The following is an 18,575-nucleotide window of genomic DNA, read 5'->3' as shown; positions in this document are numbered from 1 at the left end:
ACAGTTTTGTCGTTTGTTTTTTTGGCAAAATGTGTGTGATGTCAGTTGCTTGCTTTTAGCACAGTCGCCAATGGAAGTCCTATTTGAAAATGCAAGGGGGATATTTCCAAAACAGAGAGTACTGGCGGAAAGTGAGATTTGAAAGACAGAAATCTGAGCATGTAGCGAAATAATCATTGAGTCATTTGGTATTCAGCAACCCTATCAACCCCCGCAGATACATGATGGCCATTTCGTGCTATGCGACAGAAAAATAACTGAATGCACTTTCAATTAAAAACATAAATCATCGGCCACTCTTACGAGGGGCATTTGAAGGCAGCAACACTCACGCATGTAAACAGTAGGAAACATGGCTGCACCGTTGGTCAGGGTTTTCTCAAAGGTGAGAGGTAATTGTATGGGGGAAATCAAATCATGTACTGTTTGACAGACTTGCTACAATTGTCGATTTAAGTATACGGCTGGTTTTCCGCATTGTTTTGTTTCCTAAAATATACATGAAGCGTTTTCCATGCCATCAGTACTTTCATATAACTCTGTTACGCAACCCCGCCCGTGCTATCACGTAACGTTACTAGCTAATAGATGGCTAACGCTAGCATTAGCTTAGCAAAAATAATGCCTTGAGACCGGCTGCACACAAATTATTGTGTTTCTTCTAAAACCATACGAATGACACTCCGAAAAATAACGTTGAATATATGACATTTTCGCTGTGATATAGCTAACATGGTTGACTTGCACTCAAACTGACATTCAACCTGCCACTAGCTCTAACCAGCGTTATGTTAGCAAGGACCAACCGCTAGTTACACTGACTGACACTGTTGTCTGTCATCTTTTCAGGTTGGCAGACAGATCTCTCGGCCATGGGGTGCATGCCAGGTCGGGCTGCGGGGCAGGTCCACCAGATCTGCCCCAGAGGAGGCCTCAGAGCAGGCTGCTGGGATGGGGCTCTCCTTCCCTCCCCTACAGACCTATTCTGAGGAGGAGGGCATGATGAGGGACGCAGGTGAGCTGTGATAAATGTAACACTGTTAACAGTGTAAAAAAAAATCCTAAAACACTAAACTTCATCTGTCCTGTTTTTGAACAGTGAAAAAGTATGCACAAGAGCGCATCGCCCCATTTGTGTCAAAGATGGACGAGAATTCTGCCATGGATGAGGAAGTGATCAAATCCCTTTTTGAACAAGGCGTATGTTTTTTTTTAAATCTATAATATAGGATTAAACAGTCTAGATGCCTGTCAGTTTTTTCGTTTTTTTCCAACGACTCTGACATCACTTTCATTTGAACTGTCACAGCTTATGGGCATTGAGATTGACCCAGAATACGGCGGCACTGGCTCCACATTCTTCTCCTCCATTCTGGTCATTGAAGAGCTGGCAAAGGTGGACCCCTCTGTGGCGGTGCTATGTGACATCCAGAACACTCTGATCAACACACTGGTGGCCAACCTGGGCACCCCAGAACAGAAAGAACAGTACCTCAGCCGACTGGCCACTGACATGGTGAGTAATATTACCATCTGCCTCTCCCAGGCTTCAATGAGCATTCATCTATGGAATAAAAAGCTATATATGTTCATTGTGAATTAAAACGTTGCTTTCCTCATTTTAATCTGAAGATGGAGACAGCTATGACTTATGACTCATTTGTAATCTGTCTTGGAAAGTATTGGAATGTTTTCCCCATTGCCTTTACATACTGATCTCATGTCACACAGGTTGGTAGCTTCTGCCTGTCTGAGGCAGAGTCGGGGAGTGACGCATTTGCTTTGAAGACGCGTGCTGAGAAACAGAAGGACTACTACATTATCAACGGATCTAAGATGTGGATCAGTAATGCAGAGCATGCTGGGGTTTTCCTGGTGATGGCCAACGTCGACCCTTCTGCTGTGAGTAATAAGTTGTCTTTCCATTCTCTGCCTGTTTTCATCTACAAAAACATACAGCAGCAGCCATGGCTTCATCATTCATTTAATGTATTTTCCCTTTAAAGCTGCATTAGACAAGATTTAATGTAAAACACATCCATCTATTGAAGTTCCCCTTTTTCAAATGGTTATCTTTCGCTGCAATTTGTTTACGTTTCAATGAAAGTCAATGAAAAGTCAATGAAAAGTCAATGAAAAATAATTTTTATTTTCAGTAAGAGCCACCATTGTGCAATGTTGCTCAGTGCAGCTTTAGACAAAATACTCATGATCTTTTTTGCATGTTGTTTCAAACAGAGATCATTTGTCTTTTCAAGCTGACTGTGGAAAAGTGTAATGTGTGCCTCTGTCATTCCAAGTTAAAGGCTAACACACCTTTGATTGACAGGGATATAGGGGCATCACCTGCTTCATGGTGGACAGGGACACGGAGGGTCTTGAGATTTGCAAGAAGGAGAACAAGCTGGGCCTGCGAGCCTCCTCCACCTGCCCGCTGAACCTCGATAATGTCAAGGTGCAGTCAAATACCTTGTAATGTACTGCACCAATACAAAACTCATACATAATGTGACCCTTACTGACTTGATGCTCTCTGTTGTAGGTCCCAGAGAAGAACATTTTGGGAGAAGCTGGCCAAGGGTACAAGTATGCCATCGGGATGTTGAATGAGGGGAGGATTGGAATTGCTGCTCAGGTAAGCCAATGAGACATCGTATCCTAAAACTGTTCTCTGTTGCCTAAAGTATGCCCTTCAAGCAAGCTAAAGGGATTCTATTCAGGAACGAGTGTAGCAGTAATGTTCCAGGTACACTAACCTGTTCTCTGTGTCTCAGATGCTGGGGCTGGCACAGGGCTGTTTTGACCACACTGTTCCTTACACCAGACAGAGGGTGCAGTTTGGAAAACGCATCTTTGACTTCCAGGTAAAGGTTCATCTCCTTAAATAACTTTGTAGTAATGTTTCACGTCCTTTCAGTGACCAGCGTGTTAAGCAATTAGTTCTTATGTTTTTCTGGTATGTGTTTCAGGGCATGCAGCACCAAATAGCCCATGTAGCCACACAGATTGAAGCTGCCAGGCTGCTGACCTACAACGCCGCCCGTCTGAAGGAGGCCGGGAGACCTTTCATTAAGGAGGCCTGCATGGCCAAATACTTTGCTGCAGAGGTAAGTTTCCTGATCTGTTCTGACTGCAGTTCAACACAAGGATGTAGGGCTGCATGATCATGCCCAATATGATAATCCTGATTATTTTGCAAAATATTGTAATTATTTGTCTCGGTTTCAGGAAACAAAATTAGTTTATCGCACTTTTGCACCTTATATTTTCACTTTTTCCAGTGCAGTATATCTCAAAGCAGCATAGCTACATAGTCTTGTTTTCCCTCGTAATGTCTTACTCTTACTGTGATCCTTATTTACAGTGTTCAAATATTAAATAATTACTACTTAATTATTTTGGGGCATAGCTACAACCCTACGGCAACTTTGCACAGAATCTGTACTCGTTTGTCGTCATCTGGATTAAAATCGGAGTATCTTTCCCACTGGAACTGCCAGCTTTTCCATTCTAACTTTCGATTTGGTCACATGGATGCACCTTGCATATTCAAAGGTTGTGATCGGTCACATGTAATGGAAGTGCTTCATATACCACACCAGAACTTTTCAGGGCAAAATATAAGCAACACTTCAATATTGCCAAATTACATTGTGGAAACATATAATCACGATATACGATTACATTAATTGTGCAGCCCTAGAAAGATGGTTTTGCTCTGGACTTGTTGGTATATAAATATTTTGTGTTCTGTTCTGTCTTACTCAGGTTGCAACTCTAACCACGTCTAAATGCATAGAATGGATGGGAGGAGTAGGCTTCACCAAAGACTACCCCATAGAGAAATACTACAGAGACTGTAAAATTGGTGAGCATGGCTGAACAAATATTGACTTCTGCATGCATGCTGTTAGTTAGATTATGTATGGTTTAAATGACCACTACTAAAGCTATAGTGCTGTTCCTTGCAGCGTGAAAAGAGAACAACTCATGAGAGGTGTAGGAAGGTCAGCTGTAGTTGTTGGTGATTGGACCAAAGTGGGGAGGAGAGCAGGGCTGATAGTACTGGCTGTGCTGCCCAGGAGGCCAAGTAATCTGACTCTGCAGGAATTCCCCTGTCTGACCTTGGTGTGCTGAGTGTCATTAAACTAACACACGCCCAAGGAAGCTGTCAGGCCACAATGTCACTTTTCCTTTCATCACTTCCATTTTGGCGCTGCATTTTTTTGGGGGGGCTGGAGAGACGGCAGATTGAGTTGCATAATAAGATAGTTGTTCCCTCTTCTCCTGATAGTGAAAGCTGCATATTCATGTGCTGCCCAGTGGAATTTGAAGAAATTGTCCTTGTAATCTGTTGCTTTCTGCACCGGCGATGTATTCTTAATTTCTTATGCTTGTTTTTGTATGCAGGTACCATTTATGAGGGAACGACAAATGTCCAGCTGTCCACCATTGCAAAGTTCATCGATAAGGAGTACGACCACTGAACTGATCTAGCTGGAGCCTGATGGATTTACACTCCTTGGTTTTTATTTAATGACTTTAGTTGTTTCACTTTAGTTGTTTCTTTGTTTCTGATCTTGGTCCTGAGTGTCACCATGTTGTGTCCATTCTCCTGTAAAGTATGTTGTTCCTTCCCAATTCTTATTCTTATGGACTAGCGGTTACATTTGCCCACCATTGGGGTTTAATGTTATTCTGATGTGATGTTAGTGTTTGTCCAGTTTCTTTTCTCCCACGTTTTTCTAGGTCTGTGAATGACACACAAACAATGTATGTCTGATGTAGATTTATACCTGTTTTACCGTTCTGCCTTTCTGTCCCTAATGTCTCTTTCAGAATCTCTTCCTTCATCTGATTTAGCTTTGTGAGGAACTATGCCAGGAAAAACAAATCATAATGTTACTGTTTTGACCACATATTTCAGTGTAATAATGAAGTTTTGAAATATGTCGACAGAGATTTGAGTTGAACAAGTCAGTGCCTTCACAATGTGTTTTGTGTGAGTTAGGAGGATCCACAAGACTTCATGGTTGGTAAGCGTTTTGTGGACTAGCCCTGGTAGCATAGTTTGCTTAAATCAAAGTAGGCCAATATCTCATCTTAACAGAGCGCTCCTTAAGTGTGCACTATAAATAATGTACAGTATCTTGTTAGAAATGTATATGGAGAAACGATTTCACATCACTGCTAAAGAGATTGTAAAATTGAAATTGTGTTCAGAATGATCTATCAATAATTTTACAATATCAATAAATGTCAAGTATAAGTGCATACAGCAGTTTCTTTCCTCAGTGTGATTGAGGCATCATAAGCTTTGACCAAGTTTTCTCACTAGATGGCAGCATTTTCTTGACGGACATCAGCACTGAAAGTTGTGGCAGCCACTCGTAGAAAGAGCAGTCAATTACCACATCTTCTAATAGCCTGTCACCACTAATGTTATTTTATATCAATTTAATTATGCCGGCATTTCAGCTGGAAGGAACCTGCCTCAGATAATTGTCTCAGAGTGGTAATTTGTCTGTGAGATAAGATTGATTAGATTTCCATTGCCTACATGTGCTGCCTGTGTTAAACAAGGTCTATTGTTTTACTTAGACATAAGCTGTGGCCAAGTATAGAGATACCTAATAGCTATTACCACATTACCTCTTGTAAAAATTAATGTGTGCATGGCAAGGATACCTGTTCAACAGAGAGAAAGGCATTAATCACTGACATTACTTCACAACATCTGACAATGGGGATGGAAAAATGTTGGATTCTTAAGCGGAGCAGGTAGTGTGACTGGCCAAGAGACTGGCAGTGATGAACAAGCTGATAAATAATAGTGAAGATGTGGGATGCCAAGAGATGATCCAGTCAAACACCGAATAAGTATGTTATAAAAAACAATTTCAGATCAAGTCAATGCATAATATATGCAAACATAGTTTAACAATACATGATTATGCCTATTAGTTACAATCTCAATAGAGCATTGCTGCAAACAATAAAATAGCTCATCAACATATCAATACTATTTTTCATATTTGTGGTGAATGGTGGTTTAACTTCATCTGCGTATTGACCATGGCATCAATCTATTATAACAGTGCAATTGAAATAATTCCTCAACATATTGAACCTTCAATGTAGAACTCACAATAACAACAACAAACGGGTTCTCTCTCTGGACAACCCGCAACTGTGGTCAGAAACACATTGTTAAATTCCAAATGGCATATGGATGACACCTATGGCTGATGCCTTACACTTTGTACGATATATCTTTGGGGTAAAATGCCCATGTGACAGTTCATGGCACTGAGAACAAAATGTCAGTGTGTCAAATCTTATAGAACCAGAGTGAACACACAAGTTTTCCTCACAGGTTCCCTGTTGGCTGATTAAATACACCATTCACTTCACTCCAGACTTCTACAGTAAATGTCCATTACCCCTGACTTAAGACAGTGCAACTTACTGAGCCTCACTGATCAAAAATAAGGACTGATATACAATAATGATGAATGTGTAGTGCCGCAATCCTTCACTGTATGTATAAGATCTTCTCCACAAACATGTCTGAAATTAAAACCAGCTCAAATATCTCTTGTTATCATAAACAGTTTGTATGTCTAAATGTCTAAAGTAATTTATTTGTATGTGTTGACCTTGTATGACACAAAATAATTAACAATGACTTCTTAAAGCCCAATCAAAGGTTATATTCATTTCCCCACTATTGGTCATTTGTTGGAAAGTAGCTATAGCAACAAACCCCTTACTGTATTTTGGTGTTACTTTGTAGAGCTGTTGGAGGATAGATCTGTAATTTAGGCTTGTGTCTACATCAATGAGAATAAAAATCTGGAATGAGTAGAGAGTAGTCTAGTACTATCTAGTTCTGTAAGTGTGATGCCATTACATTTACACCTCTGACTCTACCTAAAATCCTGTCCTGGACCTGATTCAAGTTTTTACAACCAATGTTGGTGCATTAATGCACTTTGTGGTGAATATGATGGGTTTAAAAATCAAGCTGGTCTGTGTAAGCCCAGAGATTCCAGTTAAATAAAAAAACAAGCAAAAGGGGAAAAGTGGGCCTACATTTGCAACACAGGATGACTATGTTGCGTTTTCCCTTCTGAACTGCTGACTTGTCCCAGCCATTGTACCAGGCCTTGTCTAATGAGCGTAATTTCTGGTTGTGATGAAAACACAGATTACACTTTGCATTGGCAAACACAGCTCAACTGGCCCCCTGCTCCGCCCCCATCTTTAACACAGCAATGAGACCTCTAATTATGCAGGGATTCAAGTAGCTTTTCACAAAACACAGTGTTGTCCTTGAGAACTGGAGCGAGATCCATGAGCTCAGAGGACAGATTGCATATTTGTAGGTTGAGCAAATTCAGTTTATTTGATTAGTTCTGTGCATATGCCTGAATATCTAAGTGACAAATCTTGAACAAACTGAAGCCATTTGTGTCTTTTTGTACATACATATCTTACCATAGGCACCAATAAGGCCATCGTTTTCCTCATAAGTACATGCAAAACATCTATATCCCAGAGACAAACAAGATGTATAAAATAAGGTAAAATAAATAAATAAGGTAAACCAGTTGTTTTGATTCAAGAATCCAGAATATATTTATGAAATATAAATCTGTAACTCTTCCTTATGTCTGAACTAGAAGGCATCATGACTCATAACAGTGAACCACCTCCCTCCTGCTCATTTTGTGTAATTACTTGCTACTTATCATGTAATCTGATCACACTTTACCATGTGAATATCTCTTAACACAAAAAATATAATCTGTTGTGCTCGAACTCAATATTATTTTAATATTTGACAGCAACAGGACTCATTGCATCCTCATGAATCGGACCACCTGCTGCCCTTGTGCGTTTGGAGGCTTTTGTACAAAGCTGATGTGATAGGCCTTTATCACAAACTGTTGTTTGTGACAATGCTAAGCACTCAATTTGATGTCCGCCCGTGGCACTTCCTGACTAATCAAATTACATTCACGTGAATGAGCTCCAGTCCGAGTGCACGTACAGTCCGTATTACTCATCTGTTTTCCACGAACCAACCACACAGTTGGAACTGAGGAAAATTGAAACACTGTGAATGAATGATGAATGACAGGTTGATCCTCCGCAGCTCACAATATGTCACAGGCAATCACTGAAGTTAAACACAAAGAATCTGTCAAGAATAATCCTATGGGCTATCCTATAATAATATCAATCTTTATTGAGCTGGAAGAAATACTAATAATAATAGTGCTATTCATATAGGCTATAATACTGGTAGCAGAAAGAATTTGTCTTCATTCCCTTCATTTGTCAAGCCAACAAGTTCGCCCGTCTCTCTCTCTCTCTCTCTCTCTCTCTCTCTCTCTCTCTCTCTCTCTCTCTCTCCCCTTCACTCTTTGTGTGTGTGTTCGATGGCTTAATCGCCGTGCGTAAAATGTGTGCGTAATTTGCGTAATGTTGTGCCAAGGCCCGGCTATTTAGCTGTGTGTGGAGGTGTCGTTATCCTAAATATCTCTGGAGCATTTAGTCACTTTACCGGCAGGTGATTGCGGAGCGCGCACGCCCAAAAACCTTGAGACGTTTTCCTCTTTAATCTAATTGGATGATAAGTGGGTGCGCACTGTTGAGCCTGAAGCCAAAACGCGCATACGGCCTTTTCTTTGGGAGTCTATTCTCGTCACATCCCCTCCCTGTTTCATCTCAAATCCCATTTGCCATTGTACCTGCCCAATAGCAGAGACTGAGCGCATTTTAACTCGGATGGCATTTTTATTTCATCATTACAATCCAGCGCAGGTTTGACGCATTGATCACTGCGCTCTCGCTCCGATCATCCTCAAGAGCTGGATGCGGCTTCGGGAGAGTTTCTGTCCTTGTTCTCTCTCTCTCCCGCATCATTCCAACATATAAAACGAGAAACGCTTTTTTCAGGTGTCTTTTTTCCCCTTAAGTTTTTCATGGTGATTCACATTGGACAGTAAACGGTAATGGCAGACTCTGATGCGCAAGAGACTCGCCAACCCGCAAAAGACTCACCGTTCTCCATAAAGAACCTGCTGAACATCGACGACAAGCCCGCGAAGCCCAAAAGCTTCCTCGCCTCGTCCAAAGGAGTATTTGAAGGCAGCTTCTTCTCTCGGATCGGTGACTTATCTTTCCCTCGGTTTGAGTTGCCGAGCCAGAGAATTGGACTATCGGCGCAGTATTTGGAAAGAGCGTCTGCCTGGTGGTACCCATACACACTCGGGACCCATCTGAGGACTGGAGGTAGATACAAGCTGCTTTTACTTTATTCTGTAGATAAAGAAATAACTACAAACGTGTGGGAAAAAAAAAAACACAAGTCATTTGTCTATATATCATTTAAAAGGGTAATTTCGATAGTGCCTTGGTCTGGAAAAACGTTTAGCCTACTCTCTGAAGAAAGTTTACCTAAAGAAAAATAACTATATAGTAATCCTATATTAAATAGTAGAATTGCGCCTATATCAAAGTAAGACTAAGAACTATATATAACACACTATGGGAATATCATATGAGTATTATAGCCTAGTGAGAATTACAAAAAAATACCAAAATGCGAATGAGTTCCATAAACTCACTAGACACACTAAAAGCTCCTATATGAATATTATAGGGACACCAAGAGGAACATAATGCATTATCTGGTTGAAAATATACAGGCCTAACATTAATTATTCTATATAAATTATGAATAAATAACACTAGTAGGCTACACAATGGTATATAGAAGATTGATTACGAATTTCATGCTTGGCTATACTGCACTATAGGCGATTTTGTCTAAAGTCTAATGTGCTGAGAAGTGCATTTTATTTGAATCATCATTTTTATTCCTGCAGCATCGGAGAAGGCCAGCCTGAGAGACGCATCGCCGGTGCGGGAGAGACGCTCCCCGGAGCTGCAGAAGAGCGACCCAGATGCCAAAGAGGAGAGCGCCGACGACGACATAGCGCTGGAGGAGAGCGACGCGGACGAGCCAAAGAAAGAGGAGCAGGAGGACGACTGGAGGAGGAAATCGGACGAGGACTCGGACAAGAAGCCGTGTCGGAAGAAGAAGACGCGCACGGTGTTCTCCCGGAGCCAGGTGTTCCAGCTGGAGTCCACCTTCGACATCAAGCGCTACCTGAGCAGCTCGGAGCGCGCGGGCCTGGCGGCGTCGCTGCACCTGACCGAGACGCAGGTGAAGATCTGGTTCCAGAACCGGAGGAATAAGTGGAAAAGGCAGCTGGCCGCCGAGCTGGAGGCGGCCAACCTGAGCCATGCGGCGGCGCAGAGGATTGTGCGGGTTCCTATACTGTACCACGAGAGCGGAGCCCCGGAGACTGCCGGGGGCCCCGCGGGAGGCTCGCCGGGCGGCCAGTCCCTCCTGTCATTCCCGCACCCCATGTACTATTCCCACCCGGTTCCGCTGCTGAGGCCCGTTTAAGACTCTGCTTTGTGTTTGAATCCACCGTGTATATATATTTTTTTTAAATTCAGAGCGACTTGCATTGGAAAGTTCAATGTTTTGTATATTTTGTAGATTCAATGGACTCAATGTTAGGTCTATCTATCTTAGGTCACTATTATTATTATTATTATTATTATTATTATTATTATCCGCCTGCTGAAGTGTCCTTGAGCAAGACACTGAATCCTATACCAGCTGTAACGGCGCTGAAGGGGGGTCAATCGAATTGTACTATTATTATTATTATTATTATTATTATTAGGCCTATTATTATTATTTGTGATATGATTTTGTTAAATGCTCAAAACTGGGCCACTAAAATCTTATGTATCCAAATTTTAAAAAAAAGAAAAGAAAAGAAAACGAGCGTCTTGTTTTGAACAGGATTGACTGTCCATATGTATTTTACAGAGACGTGCGTCAGTGTTTGTATAGCTAAGAATGTGGGAATTTAATATTTTGATATTTTCCAATATTGTGCAATACTGTTGGCTTCACATTTGGCTACCAGCCTTTGTCGCTCATCGTCCACCTCACACACAAACCAGATCATTTCTCTGTAACAGTGAGGACAATCATGTGTTCCTTTAAAATATCTCCCCGCCAAGCTGCAGGTAATAGGCAACTCATTTTTTCGCCCGTAATGTTTTGCCAGTATAATTTTAAAGCCATGGAAAGGCTGAACAGCCTCTGTTTGTGTATGTTTTTATTCTGATATTGTTATTGAAATTCTGTATATCATGAAATATGGTCCTGCACTCAGTATGTAAAGATTTCACTCTAGAATGAGATTTACCCTGTCCTTAAAAAGATTGATGGAATGAAAGTAGACTAATTCCTTTGAGTCATAAGCTGAAGATCTTTGCTTTCTAAATAACATTTTTGAGGATGGAAAGATCTCTATTTTTAAATATTGATTGATAAAGTTGGGGGCAGCATTTTAGGGCCTGTGCCGTTTTGGAATGAAACCATTCATTGTAAACATGCAAACCGATATTTTATTTGTGCTACTCCTCAAAATAAAAACATTGAAATTAGGCTATGCGTAATTCTATTGTATAAAAAACGAGCCTATACAGCCGAATTCAACCAAATAGTTTTAACTCAGCTACAGTTTGTCCAATCTGATTATTCGTCATCCTCTCCTTCTGTATTTCCCCCGCAACTTTTTTTGTCCTATACTATTTTCACCAACACAGAATTTAAAACATCACATAGCCTAATATAAGCTATTGCCAGATATGGGGCCTATACTGTATTAAGTGCATTATATTTATAACCTTAAAGAATGCTCAGTTTTTTTTATGTCACAACTTTAAGGGCGCACAAGATATGGTTTCCCTGTTATTATTTGAGCTAAATTTCTTAAATAACTCTAATAATAATAAGAAACAAACATAATGATATATTACCCTAATTACACACAATAGCATAGGCCTACATGCACAGTAAAAACCGCCACAGCCGTAGCAGCTTGATGGCCTATTATACAAACTGGATTTTCATACGTGGAAATGAGAAGGCAAAGCAGAAGACAAAGTACGCGAGCTTTCTAGGAGCCGGTCATGAGCTCATTTTAATAAAGTTAAACATAATGATATTATGATGGTTTTTAGTAGACCGGCTAATTTTTCTTTTGGCGGAGGGGTTTCCTACATAGTGGCCGATAGTAGGCTACTGGCCTGTTGATAAGAGATTTTACTGTCTGTGAAGAAGAAAATGATCTACCAAGCTACAAAAAGAAGGATAAAACCTTCCAGGGCCAGTTATGATGATGATGATGATGATGATGATGATGATGATGATGAAAAATCACTATAATATTCCTACAGGTACATATAATGTGTCTGTGGCAGAGTGCTACAGTATAGTGAGCAGTGACCTTATTGTACTTTACGGTAGGCCTATTTTAATCTGATATTACTATGATTATGCTATAATATTACTACAGAGCCTTATAGTTTTGCTATGATACCTGCATAGTATCCTTCTAAAATGTAGCTATTATTGGATTACAATAATTCATTTTTCCTAACGGCACATAAGTAACTGTTCATACAAAATAACTGGCTGAGAAAAGGCATATCCTGTAATACTCAGGTGTATCGGACCTGCAACATTGTAGTCTATTATGAGGAGTAGAGCAGCGGTTCTCAACGTGGGGTCCGAGGACCACCAGGGGTCCTTGAGGGGGTTCCAGGGGGTCCCCATGATAAATTAACCTTCACCATTAATTCATTTACAAGAAGTTAACACAATGTAGAAGAATGACTGTTTTGATCATAGTTTCACTGTTATCTCTCTGCCTACAATACAGATATGGAATTCTGGACAAAATCATATCTAACAATAAAAATATTCTCAGATTTAGGTCTGAAAAAATTTCATTAAATGGGGGTCCTTGGCCCTAATGTGTATTAAATTAGGGTCTTTGATATGAAAAAGGCTGAGAACCACTGGAGTAGAGAGGAACAGTTGGGCTAAACGTCCAAATATGAATTGAAAACTATGATTTCATTATATTTGTATAGACCTTTGGACTGGACCAAGGTGTGTGTGTGTGTGTATGTGTATCAAAAGAGAGAGAGAGAGAGAGAGAGAGAGAGAGAGGGAGAGCGAGCGAGAGAAAGCACGCCTATGTCACGTGATCTGTAATGCGACAACGGAAGTCTTCTCATACTGTAAAATTCAACGAATCACAACGAAGGCGGGAAGTTGGAACATTCGTCTCAACCAATCAGGATCTTCTGAAACATCGTAGCAGTTGAAGGCAAGGAAAAGGCTATCAGCACGCAGCCTGTTAGCTTGCTAGTTATATCCCATTTTATATCAAACAAAGCCAAGGGACAACAATAATTCTTATTTAAGACACTAAAGAATTGCGTCTTTACAACACGAAACTAACGGTGAGTATTGAAGCAGCTAACAGCGGGGTTTTTAGCTTACGGTAGCTTCACAATACTAGCATGCTAACGTTAGCAAACACCGGCGGGAGTCAAAATGGACTCGGTCTATTTGCTGGAATAAAACGAGCAAATTGTCCTGCCGGTCTGAATTCAAGAAAAAATAACAAATGTAAAGGTAAAGTTACAAGCTAAGATAGTCGTTGCTCCACCCTTGTTTCTCGCAACACAAAGTGATGTTGTTTAAAAGTAAGCAAACTAACGGGGTGCTATAACGCTCATCACGTCTCAGCTTGTTCAACATGCAGGATAACACTGGCACTGATCCACCAGCTAATGGCTAATACAGGGTTCCCACTACTCATGGAGTTTCTGACACATCACTGTATTTTGAGAGGTGTATTCAGACATGGAAAGTCAGGGGATATCAGGGAATTTTACAAATGGATCACCAATGTATTTTACAAAGTGTTCCGGACATTCTGTGCATTTGATATGATGGTTTCAACCACTTCTCCACAGCAAGCTCAAATGTAATGGAAACCACACTGCTCACGTCTGTAGAACTTTTATGAGCTGAAAAACATTTACAAATCGACAAGGAATTGGCTACATTTTTTTGTAGTTCTTGTTAGTAACTCTTGTTAGTAAACTTTACATCAGGGCAATGGTTGGATCACTGCTAGGAAAGGGTGGGCGTTTAGCTAATGTTAGCTGTAAGGCAAGCAAATCACAAATCAATATTATGGTTTCATGCCCATGTAACAGTCTGACTGCCATCCTCATTCATTCATCCTTCATCTTTAGTAGTCCAGAACTTTGTAATTTGTCAACCAGTTCGTTCTGCAAATGGCAGCTATTGTTTGATTTCAATTTATCTAGCTTGAAAACATTGTATCAGTATGTATTTTTTTGTACCATGTGCTAAATTATGATTACACTCCTGTTTTAATATGTCATTCTTTGGGCCGGGTAAATAAGCATCAACTAGGTTTCATTAATTTAAAGTGTTTTTGGTGGGTCAGTCACTCTAATTACAAAGATAGCCCCAATCTCAAACTTTGTGGTGTTTTGCTTTTCTTCAGATGACGGGCGCAAACGAGTACAAGCTGAACCAGGGCCCAGAGGACAGCATCTCTGCTGTGAAGTTCAGCCCCAGCACAGCCCAGTTCCTGCTGGTGTCCTCCTGGGACTGCACCGTCCGCCTCTTTGACGTTGGAGGCAACTCCATGAGAATGAAGTACCAGCATTCAGCTCCAGTTCTTGACTGTGCTTTTTATGTATGTCGCAACGATGTCTATTCTTGTTTAGGTTCTTTATTATTATGGCATAGCTCACTAGCCTGCTACACATGGATAATATAACCTTTTACTTGCAGGATCCAACACATTCTTGGAGTGGAGGTTTAGATGCGCAGTTAAAAACTCATGATTTGAACACGGACCAAGGTAAGTCTGCCAGAACAGTATGTTGTGACAAGGTGTATGTCTGTCAAGTTCCCAAAACCGAGGGGTTGAATTCACTGGATGTGGTTGTTTTATATTCTCTCTAAACAGATACAATAGTTGGAACACATGACGCCCCCATTCGCTGCGTGGAATACTGCCCAGAGGTCAACGTCATGGTAACTGGTAGCTGGGACAGGTCGGTTCGGCTGTGGGACCCGAGGACACCCTGCAACGCTGGCACCTTTACTCAGCCTGAAAAGGTAGAGTAAATGTTAATAGAGATGCATCAATACTGTTACTGCTCATCAGCTATGAGTACTTAATTTTGAGTAACCACAAATGCCAAGTATTGTGAGTACATGTGTTGATGGGCACCATTTTGATCAAAATTAGATTTTTAAAGAAAGAAATGTTAAATTCATCAAGTGAAAATCACATTAATGACCAAGTACTGTATATGTGCAGGATTTTTTCATGTTGATATTGGTGCAGATATGTATTAACATTATTACATATTATAAACATATCGACAGCTTATAGGGTTTCCCAGTACATTTTTTCACAAGGCTTCCTTCCTAAACCTAAGGGCACATAGCATTAAATTCAGCCATTATATTTGTTTGTGGAGGTATCAAGTAAAGCTTTGGCATGGCCTATGTCTCATGCTTATCTCATATTTGTACTCTCTGTGAAAGGTGTACACCCTCTCTGTGGCTGGGGATCGGCTCATCGTAGGCACAGCTGGAAGGAGAGTACTGGTATGGGATCTGAGGAACATGGGCTATGTACAGCAGAGAAGAGAGTCCAGCCTCAAGTATCAGACTCGCTGCATCAGAGCCTTCCCCAACAAACAGGTACACTTTGAATCAGAATTGTCTATTAATGCACCTTCATGCACACAGATCTAATGAAAGATACAGACAACATTTAACACCAGACAGATAATTTACACCTAATAAGAGTATCATGCTATCAATACAAATTCCTCTGTTAATGTGAAGAACGGTAACATCATATTCTGTGTCTTTGCTCCAGGGCTACGTCTTGAGTTCAATCGAGGGCCGTGTGGCGGTGGAGTACCTGGACCCCAGCCAGGAGGTTCAGAAGAAGAAGTATGCCTTCAAGTGCCACAGGCTGAAGGAGAATGGAATTGAGCATGTTTACCCTGTCAATGCCATCTCATTTCACAGTGTTCATAACACCTTCGCTACAGGTACGACTATTGACTGGTAAATGCTTTTCAATGTAAGTCTCTGGAAAATTGACTAAATCAATAATTTATTTCTTCCTATATTTCTCTTTCTGTGTTTCAGTTATTGGTCAACTTGTTTTCCATAAAGTCCATTGCCTTTCTCCCTCAGTATTCAAGCTATGACCATATTTATGGTTTATTGTCCTGTGACCTATAGGATTAGATCTACCAGGGGTGCATGAGGAACACAGTTATTATAGATCCTAATCTCAGCAATAACACTGCCTAAATCTTTTGAAGTTGACCTTGAGCCTCTCCTTCTCCCAGGTGGCTCAGATGGCTTCGTGAACATCTGGGACCCGTTCAACAAGAAGCGCCTGTGTCAGTTCCACCGCTACCCGACCAGTATCGCCTCGCTGGCCTTCAGCAATGACGGCACCATGCTCGCCATCGCCTCCTCCTACATGCAGGAGCAGGGAGACATCAGCCACCCGGAGGACGCCATCTTCATCCGCCAAGTCACAGATGCCGAGACCAAGCCCAAGTGAGTCTTCCTCCGCCCTGCGGTCCCCCGAGCTGCGTAGCACCACGGTTTGCTGCCCGCTGCATTTACAAGGAGCACGCACAGCTGCGGCATATGCTGATCTGTATCTCTGTCTGTCCACTTTTTCAATATCCGACAGTTGACAGATAGACAGATGAGAAAATCTTCCCATCAGTTTGTATATCTATGCTGTTGTGGTAAATATAAAGCATAGTTTAACCTCTAAAGCCCTATATGAAACATTTTCGATTTTTAGGTTCAGTGTTGAGCAACGTGCTGGTATTTAAAGGTAAAATTCATCAATGATTCATTTGATTTTGTACAGATATATGCAGTTTTTATTTATTAAAGACCAGTGAGATTTGATTTTTTGTTTATGCCATTATAGACTTACCCCCACCAATGTCACACCAAACCCTGTTTGATGTAGTAATGCTTCTTCCAATAGTTGATCCAGGTGTAGTAATAAAGAGCCTCTTTTAGCAGGTGTTTTTTTCCCCTCATACTATTAAAGATGTTTAGTATGTAATCCAGGTAACTTGCTTGGTAACATTTGCTTGGTCAACTCTCTGGACCTGCATAAACTACACTTGGCGTTAACAAGGTTTTGGCCCTCGTTCATACATTAAACAATTGAAATGAGTTCATAAGCAAGGCTTTCTGTAGTGTGTTTTTCATAAATGGTAAACGGTCAGTTAAGGGTAATTTGCCCCATATTAGTCAATTTGACCCTACCTCATTGATTTTCGTCATGAGGATGGGTGGTTTTGCTCAGATTATTTGACCTCAGACAGGAATACCACTATGAAACTGTAGTCCATTAATGGGGTATCACTTGTCTCCACGGCATAGGTTCAGCTATTTCTCATGAGTTGATTGGGAAATCTATTCTCATGTTTTTGGTCCACAGGTCAACCTAAGTCCACCTTGGAATAGTTTCCTCTGCATATGTCCCCCTAAAATGTGGCCTATTGAAACCTTTATCACATTTGGAATATCTGCTGGCATCCAGTGTACCATTAACATATTGTCTCCTGTCATTTTCTTCCCTTCCAATACAACAGTACCTGTGTTTTCTTACTTGTAATTAATGTTTGTTAAAATTTCCTTTTCAGTGGTCTGTGTTGCATATTGCTTTGTGTCTTGTATGTGCTGACAACCAGCTTTTTTTTTCTTTCGCTAAGCTGTTCTTTATATATCTGTAACATTTTTTCCTCTTTCCATCATTTTGATTAAGAAAAGATTCCACAAACATGAATCGTTGCCGATTGTATGATTCAGCAAATGTTACGTGTAGTTTATGAATCTCTTTTTATAATTGTTGTTGACTTAAAAGATATTGTCATTACTTTTGAATGACCATGATGACACTGATTCTTTCCTCGCATTGATCTTTGCTTGGCACTGCTATTTGAATCTAATACTTTGAGAATAAAAAAAACCCTGAAAACTCAAATTTTGACCTGCATCAATTCAATTCATACATTTTGTGCATGTAAGCCCTCCAAAAGAAAACCTATGAAATGCTAGGAATTTGTCAGGGCAGGAGAGGTTGTTCTGTTGATGATGTGTTGAGGGAAAGCGATGATCCACCAGTCTTGCCGAGGGCTCCACTTGCCCCCAGACAGTGACCTGTGCTGATAGACATCAGAGGGCTATGGCCTAAAGCAGATCCTGCTTTATTACTGGGGGAAACTGGGAGAAAAGCACCAAACCGGATGACCCGACTGCATCTGGAAGACTGCTATACTCTCAAAGAAGAAAAATGGGTCACTAAAATAAAACAATCATGAGGCTTACTTAATTTCCAGATTTCTGGTTTTACTGGGGCGATATCGCATGGCACCATGGTCATCTGGAGGTAAATTCATGTCTGTCAGTCAGGGCAGAAGCACTTAACTCCTCTATACCTGGGAGCTATCTAACTGCACCATAGTTTACAGCACAAAATCCTTTTCTCCAAATCATGCCTGTTTTT

The 18,575-nt window shown here is 40.8% G+C and overlaps 3 protein-coding genes across 4 annotated transcripts; all 3 read left to right on the top strand.

Annotated features, from left to right (window-relative positions):
• The first annotated feature begins 285 nt into the window (after positions 1–285).
• On the top strand, positions 286–5,267 carry acadsb (acyl-CoA dehydrogenase short/branched chain). 2 transcript variants are annotated; one of them, XM_071536723.1, is made up of 11 exons: positions 286–385; positions 850–1,015; positions 1,100–1,200; positions 1,310–1,516; positions 1,732–1,902; positions 2,330–2,455; positions 2,543–2,635; positions 2,775–2,864; positions 2,970–3,107; positions 3,769–3,868; positions 4,411–5,267. In XM_071536723.1, exons 1-11 carry the CDS (start codon positions 353–355, stop codon positions 4,485–4,487), a joined length of 1,302 nt encoding a protein of 433 aa, XP_071392824.1. In that variant the 5' UTR covers positions 286–352; the 3' UTR covers positions 4,488–5,267. The 2 variants fall into 2 exon arrangements, with proteins under 2 accessions (XP_071392824.1, XP_071392825.1); XM_071536724.1 differs by having other exon boundaries at positions 349–392.
• Positions 5,268–9,023: 3,756 nt separating this feature from the next.
• hmx3b (H6 family homeobox 3b) lies at positions 9,024–10,486 on the top strand. Its single transcript, XM_071536731.1, has 2 exons — positions 9,024–9,303; positions 9,900–10,486. The coding sequence occupies exons 1-2, from the start codon at positions 9,024–9,026 to the stop codon at positions 10,484–10,486; spliced, it is 867 nt and encodes a 288-aa protein (XP_071392832.1).
• A 2,793-nt stretch (positions 10,487–13,279) lies between these two features.
• Positions 13,280–18,035, top strand: bub3 (BUB3 mitotic checkpoint protein). The gene is made up of 7 exons (XM_071536721.1): positions 13,280–13,416; positions 14,499–14,693; positions 14,792–14,861; positions 14,970–15,121; positions 15,557–15,715; positions 15,897–16,074; positions 16,381–18,035. Exons 2-7 carry the CDS (start codon positions 14,499–14,501, stop codon positions 16,599–16,601), a joined length of 975 nt encoding a protein of 324 aa, XP_071392822.1. The 5' UTR covers positions 13,280–13,416; the 3' UTR covers positions 16,602–18,035.
• Positions 18,036–18,575: the final 540 nt, after the last annotated feature.

This window comes from Centroberyx affinis, unplaced genomic scaffold, assembly GCF_046629955.1.
Source record: "Centroberyx affinis isolate AG114_WGS23_722 - 3 ecotype Tasmania unplaced genomic scaffold, CSIRO-AGI_Caff_v1 ptg002930l_1, whole genome shotgun sequence".
NCBI lineage: Eukaryota > Metazoa > Chordata > Actinopteri > Beryciformes > Berycidae > Centroberyx > Centroberyx affinis.
Note: the sequence above shows the minus strand (reverse complement) of the source record. Positions and strands in the feature narration are given on the sequence as shown.